General features: G+C 35.1%; 1 protein-coding gene across 1 annotated transcript in view; it reads right to left on the bottom strand.

Moving 5' to 3' along the window:
- Positions 1-868: 868 nt before the first annotated feature.
- plxnb2b (plexin b2b) overlaps positions 869-12094 on the bottom strand; it is a 202569-nt gene continuing 191343 nt past the window's right edge. The window contains 6 exon segments of the mRNA XM_058766494.1: positions 869-5518; positions 6285-6359; positions 6434-6509; positions 7027-7091; positions 7173-7320; positions 9945-10105. Coding sequence (XP_058622477.1) covers positions 5414-5518; positions 6285-6359; positions 6434-6509; positions 7027-7091; positions 7173-7320; positions 9945-10105 — 630 coding nt within the window. The 3' untranslated portion in view covers positions 869-5413.

Here is a 12094-nt window from a genome sequence, read left to right as displayed (position 1 = left end):
ATAAGCTTCCATAGTTTTCAACCACAAAGCAACCAAAAGTCATTCATTTTCAGTGAAAGTTGAGACTGTGATAGCTTTATGCAAATCTAGCTTTTTCAACGGATGGTTTTCTACTGTGGCTACAAAACAGAATCAGACTGACAAATTCACATTAACAGTGCTTTCACATTAACAGCAATTTTTACTTGTGTGGTTGGTTGCTACAAGCTGTGTTGGTTACCACATTGCATTACCACTTTTTTGCATAAATTTGATCTCTATAATGTTGCATTGTACAGAGGAGGAAAAAACAACATCTTTTTGTTATTGCCGTCAAAGCCTGTGCATCCTATCAAACTCGCTTGTTAGAAGCCAATCAATTTAAGCAGATGATCAGATTGTGTAACACACCTCCATCCTAAAAAAACATGACCAAAACTATGCAAAAATAGGATAAAGATGGATTGTGTGGTAAATTATTGACTGCTGAGATCATGAAATCAAATTAAGGAGACATTTAGAAGCCAAACACTCAATATTTCTACATATTTTTGGGCCTATTTAGATCATGTTCATGTTAATACACTTAATGTTATGCTTTTTAGTGCTATACTGGTATTATTTACATAGCATTTATTAAGATTTTATTTAAATTTTATATTTATAAATATATATATTCATATTTAATATTATATTATTTAAAATCTGGTTCTCGAAGCTTCATACTGGTGCTCCACTCTTCTTGAAAGTCATGAACTTCTGTGCTGACACTAAAATGACAGTGAAACCATGTAAATCTCATCATTAAAGGTCACATATAATGTCTTTACAGCACCTGATTTATTAGAGACCCTCCAGATCAGGGGCCAGAAAAGAGGCAAAACCCAACACTTGAGAAATGGACGTGTATATTTATTCATATAAGGATCAGACCTGTGGCGGCACAGTTCACACACACAAAATCAGTCCTCCGAGAGTCCACAAAGAGCACTCGTAGTCCTCTGCAATCCCACAACACTTTGCTCTCGGCACATTCACAAGGGAAAGGAAAAAAAAAGAAGAAGAAAAAAAAAAAAAGAAGATGTCGACAACAACAAACAAGTTTTCTCAGAGCATAACGCACAGGAGAACAGTGTAGACAGATTTGCATTTTAATACAAAGGCATATATTTTCTTTAGGACATAAAATATTAACTGCACAGCAGTAAGAAAAGGTCGTGTACAGATTGTTTGTTCTTCATACACACCATTGAAACACAATTTCGGGTCGGTACAATAATAAAAACATCTGTGCTAATCAATAATTCGTTTTGCATAAAGACCAAACGTAATGGCAGCTGTCCGGAGGGAACGTTTTGACATTCTCCTCCACACATTTATTCAGCTCAAGCATTTTTCCCAATGCAGTAAAACTCCTAAAAAGCACACGCACACACTCACCACAAACACCCAAAAGATATTAAAAACGGCGCTTTTGCTCTATACATACAGCATGGTCAAATATATTGGCAAATTCTGGCTACAGCACACCTCTGAATACTGCACTTACTGATGTCTAACACCACACTTCACGTACGCCACGACCTCTGACCTCTACACGCCCCACGACTACCGAAACCCCACCCACCCTGACGTCTTCAACACCTTACCATCACATTGAACACTTTTTAAGGCACGTTTTGGCTACAGAAAGGCGTTAAAAGAAGCGTTTTACACTCGAGTACGGAGACTTGCATCTGTGCTTGTGCTTTAAAGGGAGAGTTCATCCTAAAAATGAAAATTATTTACTCAATGTCATGTCGTTCCAAATCTGTATGCTTTAATTTTTCCTGTGGAACACAAAAGGAGGAATTTTTGTCTTTTTATGGCAGGAAATGTGTGAAGATTCTTCAGAAATTCAATTTGATTCACGAGCTTGCAGTTTGATTCAGTTCGGATCTAGATTTGATTTTGATTCACTTTTGAAGAAAAAAAAAATCTACTAATGCTGTCAGTTGGTTCATCACTATAATATTAAAGGTTTAAACAGTTTTGTATACAAACATTTAAACTGCACATCAGGCAGTTTTTATGGTAATTACATAATTATGCTTCTGTTACGTTTTTGAAACATTTAGGCCTAAATGGTGGCTGTCATAAAAGCTTATTTTCATGATGGATTTTTTCAAACGTACATTAAATAATGAGGTACAGGTGAAATAAAAATACAATAAATATTTAATATAGCACATATATTTAACAAAATATTCCTTATTTTTTCTACCTACCGGTTGAGTTTATAGACACTGAATGGCTTTCCTGAGATAAATGTACGTTACGTGACATTGTTACTCTGTTTATTGGCGTCTTCCTGTGGTTGGAATTCGATTGCAATTACATGAGACACAACACATTTTGGCAAGTTGTACTGTATCTTTCAACATTCCTTCTTATGTTCGTTCATGTTTATTTCATCCTAATTTTTTAGTAACGAGGAAGGTGATTTGCTTTCCGCGCTGCAGTTTGAACTGAGGCGCCACAGCAATCTATTTATTGAATTTCATAATAAAATAGCGAGAATTTGAAAGCTAAGACGTAGTCTCATATCAAAAGTAACAACGCTTATTGCGATTTATTGGATAGGAGGCATGCTACAAACAATCAAATAAGGTTTAGTGAAGTTTTGTTCGAGCATCAAGATGGATTCTTGGCATTTAAGAAGATTCTCATTTAAAATAAGTATCGATCAAAACTGAGGAATCATTATTTTCAACCCAACCCTATTCTTTTGTGTACGATATTTGGAACAACATGAGGGTGAGTAAACGTGATGATTACAATGATTTATTTTTTAAGTGAACTATCCCTTTAAAATCAAAGAGTAATTGGCGAGGGTAGATTCGAAAGCATGGAGTCAGAATCACGCATGCAGTTACGATCAAACGCAGCTCCCGCTGGTTGTATTAAAGCAGACGGGAAGAGAGAGGGAAGGCTGGCCCGTGCCAAAGCGCTTCACGCCAAGCAGCTCTGCCCAACTCCCCGACAGAAACGGAGGGATCTCAATGTCTGACATCGCAGGCCATCTGCTGCCGTGATACTGCTGCTCTCAGATCAGTAACGGCCAGCGAGATCAGGCCACTTCCACAGAGAACTCCCTGAATCGCTAAAACCTTGAGTTCAGTGGGCCACGTTCACAGAAAACCTCTTTAAACACCCTGTGAAAGTACAATTGGGAGTTTTGTGGTTTTTACTTCATGTCTGTTAGCTTCGAGGCTGATGAATGAAAGCTAATGTACTCTTAAATGCTGACAAAATAAATTCGTTTACATGTCAGGGACTACATTTTCTGGCAGGAGGCTCATGAAAAGTATGTAATATTTTTACATAGAACAGTTTAACTTTGTAACGCCTAACAAAACCTTTTCAACTTGATATTCTAGTACCTTATTGCTTGGTTTAAACATATGCACTACCGTTCAAAAGTTCAAGTAGGCTAAGATTTAAAAAAAAGGAAATTAATACATTTATTCAGCACGGATGCATTGAATTGATCAAAAGTGACAGTAAAGACATTTATAAAAATATGTTTCAATTAAATGCTGTTGTTGTGAACTTTAAATTCATCAAAAAATATCACAACTGTTTTGAACATTGATAATACTAAGAAATGTTTCTTGAGCACCAAATCGGCATATTAGAATGATTTCTGAAGGATCATGTGACACTGAAGACTGGAGTAATGATGCTGAAAATTCAGCTTTGCATCCCAGGAATAAATTGCATTTGAAAATATATTCGAATAGAAAACCATTACATTAAATTGGAATATTATATCACAATATTTCTGTGAGTTTTGGTGAGCCTTAACGAGCTCAAACTGGAGAACGGTAGTGTATATGCATGAAATGTCCCATTGTCCACAATGTGCTGTAGAATGAGACTGTCCCTTTCCTCTAAAATATACACACCTGCTCCGACTAGCATTAGCAATTAGATTTTTTCCAGCCAGTAACACAAAACAAAAAGCTCCAAGCCTTTTCTTGACGTCTTTAAGACACTCAATCAATTGCAAATGTCACAGAGCTGTAAAAAAGTTTTTTTCCAAAGATAAAAGCGTCTCTAGGAGCAGAATTTTGGCTGAGTGCTATAGTACCATCTTGTTTAGTGGCGAATAAACAAATTAGTGTGTCATTATCCTCCCTGCCAAAATAAAGCCATTAACGATCCAGATCACACATCCAAACCCTTTCCAACAGAGCCGCAAAGAGTCCGATGAGAAGTTTTCAGTCAGTCCTCTCAGCTCTGCTCAACCATCTCAGGCCAGAAACACAGTCTATGCAAGCTGAAATCGAGTTTGTGTAGCTAAAGCATTTACAATCTTGCCTAGAGCCTGTTTCAGGACTCAAACACGTTTATATCACGGCCAAAAATCTGTCCTGTACATCAACAATTTGTGCTTCATGTAATAAATTCAGTCAGTAGCGAAGCTTTCACAATAAAACTATTTTCTGAAATAAAGACTTTTCACAGGTACCATCGTGCTTTAAAAAAAGAAATGCCTAATGACAACTTAGTTTTTATTTATTATTGCCTGTATTGATTTTCTGTGGATCTACTAGTGAGTCCATAAGACTGAAATGAAAAGGGTGGTTATGAAACGGACGGCCATTTGATCATCTAAACGGATACGTTTGGAATAACATACTAGCATACTGCACTACACGCTATTTTGTGTAGAAATGTCTCAACTTTTGACTCGAATAATGAGTTAAAAAGGAGATGTTAATAATGATAGATGATATTAGATCACACAAGAAATCGAAGGTCAAGATGAGTGCATTGCATTGTGGGATATAGTACCTAGTGCAGTGTACTCTTATGTTAAGGTGTGGTCCCATTTGTGAAATTTCAGCATGGATTTGTCAGTGAAAACTCACCGAACAACAACGGTAAATGTGCATGTTTTGGCAAATGTTACAGATAAAGGACATTTGCACACCCTACACATACAGTACATATGGGTAGTATGCTAGTATGCTGTTACGAACACATCCCACGCAATTCCTGCTGTCACCTTCAGCTGCTTTTGATTGGACGAGACCAGATGTGACCTCACCGTAGGCACACCCCCTGCTCACACACACTGCAGGGACATGGGCAGCTCCCTTTTGGTCAAAATATAGGCATCCTTTTATACACACACACACACACACACACACACTCACACACAAACAAACAAACAGAAGCTTTAAAAACAACTGACACAAGGCCATCTATTTAAAAAGTTATTTTCCTCTTATAAAGCTTTCTGCATAAAGACTGCACATTAAAAAAAATATAGAATACGATTCTTAAAACCTTTGTCTCTACACAGGAAGAAATTGAACATCTGATTATAGTGATGACGAGCTAAATACAGACTGAGAGCGTTCATTCATCGTTTTCTTTGACAGGGTTAGAGGTCGGTCACTTTGTTCTCCAGCGCTGCGGCGATCTGCTGCAGTCTCAGCGTTAACTGTTTACTCTGAGCAGCAGGATCTTCATCCAGAGACATGATGATCTACAGAGACAGAGACGGACCCCGAGCCTTTAGTACACACACATTATACACACTCTGTCTGTATCTGTCTGTCTGTCTGTCTGTCTGTCTGTCTGTCTGTCTATCTATCTATCTATCTATCTATCTATCTATCTATCTATCTATCTTTCTATCTATCTATCTATCTATCTATCTATCTATCTATCTATCTATCTATCTGTCTATCTATCTATCTATCTGTCTGTCTATATTTATCTATCTATCTGTCTGTCAATCTATCTCTGTCTGTCTATCTATCTGTCAATCTATCTTTCTATCTCTATCTGTCAATCTTTCTTTCTATCTCTATCTATCTATCTATCTATCTATCTATCTATCTATCTATCTATCTATCTATCTGTCTGTCTGTCTCTGTCTGTCTGTCTGTCTGTCTGTCTGTCTGTCTGTCTGTCTGTCTGTCTGTCTGTCTGTCTGTCTGTCTGTCTATCTGTCTGTCTATCTCTGTCTGTCTGTCTGTCTGTCTATCTATCTGTTTATTTGATGTTTCCCCACCTTCATTGTCAATCATGTTTTATCTGATTATTTAAAATGTCCTGCTGTGTGACAAATTAAATTGATTCCATATAGTCTCTCAATTAATGTAAAATGACATGCATATTAATTATACAAAAATAAATAATAAAAGCTTAAATCTCAAGTTTAAAATACTTGTATACGTCACTGCTGTCACTTCTTCATGTCAGTTACCTGTGTGTGTGTGTGTGTGTGTGTGTATGTGCACACTCACCCCATCGTAGTATTTGCTGGCGTACCGGTAGAGCTGATGAAGAGCCACTTGTGTGTTCAGTTTATCTGTGTGTGCCTGAAAAACAAACCTAAATCAACACCAGTCTGTTCATTTTCTCTAAAATCACAGAAAGCCCATCACACACTCACCCGTGACACTTCAGCCAGATGTGTGTTCATTTCCTGGTCACTGACTGACACCATCTGCCGGATTCCTTTATAGTACCTGTGGAGAAACACAACAGACGTTTGATCCAAACTGGAGATTAGTCTAGCTAAAAACACCTACTCTGAGCAGGGTTGGCTGCTTTATATATTGGTCTGAAGGTCTCTACCTGTCTCTTATTTTATTTGAGCTTTGGGCTTAATCAGGGAAAATTGCATTTAAATCTAAAAAGAAAATAGCAGAAAATTCTGTTGTGTATCTAAGGATATCTTATTTTCTTGCTAAAGTGTCTCAATCATAAATAACTGAAAGATAAGTTTTGATTTGATGCCCTTAAACTTTAGCAGACTAGTTCTACCTCAGAAATGCTCAGTGTATCCGCCTGGGAACATAAACACAACTTGTTTTCCCGGAGGACTGATAAAAACCTGTCGCTCTGACTCCCAGATATTGCATAAACCCAGTCAATCAGATCACGCTGAGAAAGTTCTCGGCATTTTTGTGCACAACATGCATCAGACAGTCTGTAAACCATCTGTGGGCGTTCGGCTGGAGGCTCAGACTGTGCAATACTTACTCGTCTACCATCCTTTTGTAGGTGGAGATCTCCTTTGCATAGAGTAATTTGTTGCTGGGAGAATCCTGCAGGCAACAGTGAGAGAGAGCAAGCTGATAAATTATGTGTTTCTGGCGTTAGTTTATAGCTGATTCTCCAACACCTACCCGACTAAGTTTGTGCTCTGTTTTTGTGCAGGCATCCATGAAGGTCTGAGCGATGACGGACAGAGAAGCGTCCACGACCTCGCTCACATGCACGTCAAAAATGAAGTGAGGGTTCTTCAGTATGTTCACCCAGAAACGCAACGGCAAACTGCAGAGAGAGGCGGATTATTGTTTGTGAATAGAAGAAATACTTCACTTATGATAGTCAAGGTTTCTTGCACCAAAACATAATTTAGTAATTTGGTTTCACATTTCAGCAGCCTTTGGAAAGTAATTTGCATGTTCTCCAAAAAAACATAAAAATTTCAACAAATAAATTAAAAAAAGCATCATTAGACCATTTTCTAAGGCTGCACGAAATATTAAAGCCATTTAAAAATCATAATAAAGCATATTTCTATTGTGAATTCACAATGGCTGCGATTCAATTAAATAAATACACGCGCCTCGGGTTTAATATGTGCTTTATTTATTTATATGCGCGTGTAGGTTTCGGCTCCATTCACAGTAAATGCTGCTCCGCATAAACAGTTATCATTTATATGCGCAGACCTTCTCAAACGCCATCTTTACATATTGCTGTGAGTTTGAGTTGCTTATAGGAACAATGTGCACCATTCTATCAGATTTATAAGGTAAATAATTTATAAACCTCAGCCAACACCGGAGCGTACATCATTATCTTTCTCAATATGCTAACTGTTCATCGCAACTTCAAAATAAAGGTTTTTGCATGTCTGCATGTTTTGATGTCCACATGTTCTTGTGCAAGAAATGACAGTGGCTGTAGCATTTCTATCATAAAGTAGTGGCCAGATATTAAAGATTAAGTGGACTTTTGAATTAAACAAGGATTTCGCTGTAACGTGTAAAAACAATTGTCAGGCTGTTGGCACCCTCTGCAGTCATTTGATATAAAACAATGTAGTTATGATTTTATTGTAGTTACGATTATATTGTTTTTTACATTATGTTCAATAAAATGTGACCCTGGACCACAAAACCAGTCTTAAGTCGCTGGGGTATATTTGTAGCAATAGCCAAAAATACATTGTATGGGTCAAAATGATCGATTTTTCTTTTATGCCAAAAATCATTAGGATATTAAGTAAAGATGATGTTCCATGAAGATATTTTGTAAATTTCTTACTGTAAATGTATCAAAACTTAATTTTTGATTAGTAATATGCATTGCTAAGAACTTAATTTGGGCAACTTTAAAGGCGATTTTCTCAATATTTAGATTTTTTTGCACCCTCAGATTCCAGATTTTCAAATAGTTGTATCTCGGCCAAATATTGTCCGACCCTAACAAACCATACATCAATGGAAAGCTTATTTATTCAGCTTTCACGTGGTGTATAAATCTCATAAATATATGAGATACATTTTTATGAAATATTTACACTTAAGACTGGTTTTGTCGTCCAGGGTCACAAATGATTACTTGCTTTTGATATTTTATTTGAACCAATTATTATTGATTATTACTTAATAAACTTAAATATTTAAATATTGAGATAAATACTCTATTTAAAGTTCTTTTCCCCACCATTTTCAGTGGTTACAAATTACATATAATCTCTCAAATTAATACAAAACTGATATTGATCTTTAATACATTCATATTTAACACACACACACACATATATATACACATACATACATATACATACATATATACATACATATATATATACATATATATATATATATATATATATATATATATATATATATATATATATATATATACACACATATATATATATATATATATATATATATACATATATATATATATACACATATATATATATACACATATATATATATACATATATAAGAATAATATGGTTTAAAAATACAGTACAAAGTTATATAACTTAAACTGAATACTGAATAAACTATTAAATAATAAATATAATAAAATAAATAAATATATTTAATTATTCAGATAAATATTCACTCTGTTTTACTGAGTGGTTGCTAGGCTCTGGTTCCTCCTTCAACTTAACATATGTTTTGTTTTCACAGTTTTATCATCCTGCAGTCAAAAGCAATGACCGAGTCAAGTAACAGAGGAATCATTCATGTCAAATGGTGCGGCTCGAATTATGTGCCAGAGTTTAATAATCACGGTCAGGGTTTTGTTTTAAATCTCTAACCCTCGGGAAGAGCAACAGCGATGCTCTCCTTAGCAAACACCGCTAATTACTGTATGCATTTAATCCATTTTATACTGAGTCTTTCCTGCAGTTGGAGCATAAACTCAAATAATTCACTCAATCCGCCCCTCAATACTCACGCCGTCGGAGCATGAACACGGACAGACGGCTCTGGAATTTCAAACAGGTTATTAAACAGCTCTGGCTTTTGTTTCCTGTGAGCCGGTTTATAAAAAACCTCATTCAGATGACTGCTTCTGGAATATATATTGGCTAGTCGCATCTCTGCGGAGAAACAAAAGGTGTATAATAACAGAACAATTAAATTAACCAGGGACGTAATTAAGGTGTTTGTTTGGCTGAGAGCGGTTTTATATTTAATAGAATCGCTGGAGAAGCTGCTGGAGTGATGATATTACTCGTCACATTTATTCACATCTCCACGGCAGCTGTCAATCACTCCGCATCCGCGCAGCACATCAGGCGGAATAAATGAATGCGGCGCTGGCATTAGCATATGCCGAGCAGTCTCCAGAGAGAAGAGACAATCAGAGAGCAGAGACGCCCGCTGTGACTAGCGCAACACGCGCACGCTCTCTCCCACCTGTTGGTCTTCCAGATGTGGATGGTTTCCTCGTCTACGTTCTCATGTCTGAGGGCTTGCTCATCCAGGAAGTCGAAAAAGTATTTAACTGCCGGCGGGACGGTGGCACCAGAACAGAGCACACTGCGAAAGAAATCATCCACGAACTGCTGCAGCGTTCCCTGAAAACACACACAGACACAAAAACAAGGCAATTAGAGTTTTAGTAGTTTGAAATACGTTTTGCTTTAAAAGTGCTGTAAGTGATTTTTTTTTCCAAGCATAAAAAGTTTCTTCTAACTCACTAAAATGCTCTCTAACTGACCTGGGCTTTCGAAAAAGTAAAAATAAATAAAAATCTTTCATATATTTGATGACATGAACCTTGATTTCTTTTTTTATTATTTAAAATTAATGTATTTATAATAATTTTCTTATCTTTTATTTAACTTTTTATTTTTTTAATATAAATATTTCAGACAGTTTTTGGCTGGTTTTAAAGTTAATTTTAACTTCTATCTATCTATCTATCTATCTATCTATCTATCTATCTATCTATCTATCTTTTTTAATATTTATATTTACATGTAATTTTATAACACACTCACACATATACATATTATATATATATATATATATATATATATATATATATATATACACACACACACACACACACACATATATATTAATTAGTGCTGTCAAACGATTAATCGCGATTACTCACATCCAAGTTTTTTATTATTATGTATATATAAATACACACTCATGCATGTATATTTAAGAAAAATATTATGTATATATATGAAATATATTTATATATTATATAAATTATATGAATATAAATATTTGCATGTAAATATTTTTCAAAATATATGCTGTGTGTGTATTTATATATATACACATTATAAATATACACAATACACACATATATTATGTAAATAAAAATTGTTTTTTGGATGCGATTAATAATTTGACAGCACTAATATATATTATGTTTTACTGGGCTTGTCAATAGTTAAAGGTAATAATATTTTATAAATATGTATATGTATATATAACATAAATATTAGAACATTTAACTATTGACAACCCCAACAAAAACATAAATTATAAAATTTTTATTAAATTACTACAAAAAAATGATGAAAATGTACAAAATCATGTCAAATGTAAAACATTAAATAATAAATTATATATCAATTAAAATGGAATTTATAATAATATATATAATTAATTTTTTATTGAAATATTTTAAATTGTTATTTTTTTATATTTTATGTTATACTGAGTTAAATATATAACATAAAAATGCGTTTTTATAAATGTTAAGGCACTTCAAATAAGTTATTTGAGGTTCAGGTGACAAAACGCTTAAAAACCCTTGATGCAAGTTATACAACCTGAGCCCTGAAACATTACACAGATCTTAAAAAACATCGGATTTCTTCACACGTCAGCCTGCTGGGTCACTGACAGTCACACATGGCTGTTTTCACGCTTTGATCGGCCTGACGGGGGAAGTTACACGCTCACTCGAACGCTTCTCACCTCCACTACGATTTGTTTCTGTCGGCACTGACAGCTTTACGTGCCGCTGAATTACTTCTGTACAAGGTGAAAGACTTGCGAAGTAATTAGCCTCTCTAATCGCCCAATTTATGCCGAATGGCCTCTGACACAAGGACATGCGACGAACCAATCAAACAGAATTAGATTTACACGTCGTGACTTAAGAGAACATGCCAGCACTCAGTAGTTCCTGGAGGTTTATGGAGGTTATAATAATTATATGACACACGTCCCACATTAAATACTGCTGGAGAATTGGACTGTTCATCACCAACATTAAATCACCAATGATTGTGCACCGTTGTCATCTTCCAACAAAATGTACATAGCAAAAATCATTTCTTAATCAGTGATTTTTAAATGAAATTATGTGTAATAAAAGATACATGTACATGTTTTTAGAGAATAGACTTTGAATCAAATGAATTTTTCGTGCTTCTTACAAACCAACAATCTAACAATTTTTTTTAAGCTCATGTTCATTAATGTAACAATAATAAACTTGTTCAAATTCAAGTTATATTCCATGAAGATAAGTCTTCATTTCTCACGCAATATAGCGGACTATAGTTAAAAAAAGATCAATATATTAATTCCAA

This window comes from Onychostoma macrolepis, chromosome 25 (assembly GCF_012432095.1).
Source record: "Onychostoma macrolepis isolate SWU-2019 chromosome 25, ASM1243209v1, whole genome shotgun sequence".
NCBI lineage: Eukaryota > Metazoa > Chordata > Actinopteri > Cypriniformes > Cyprinidae > Onychostoma > Onychostoma macrolepis.
The sequence above is the reverse complement of the archived record's forward strand: the minus strand, read 5'-3'. Positions and strand labels throughout refer to the sequence as shown.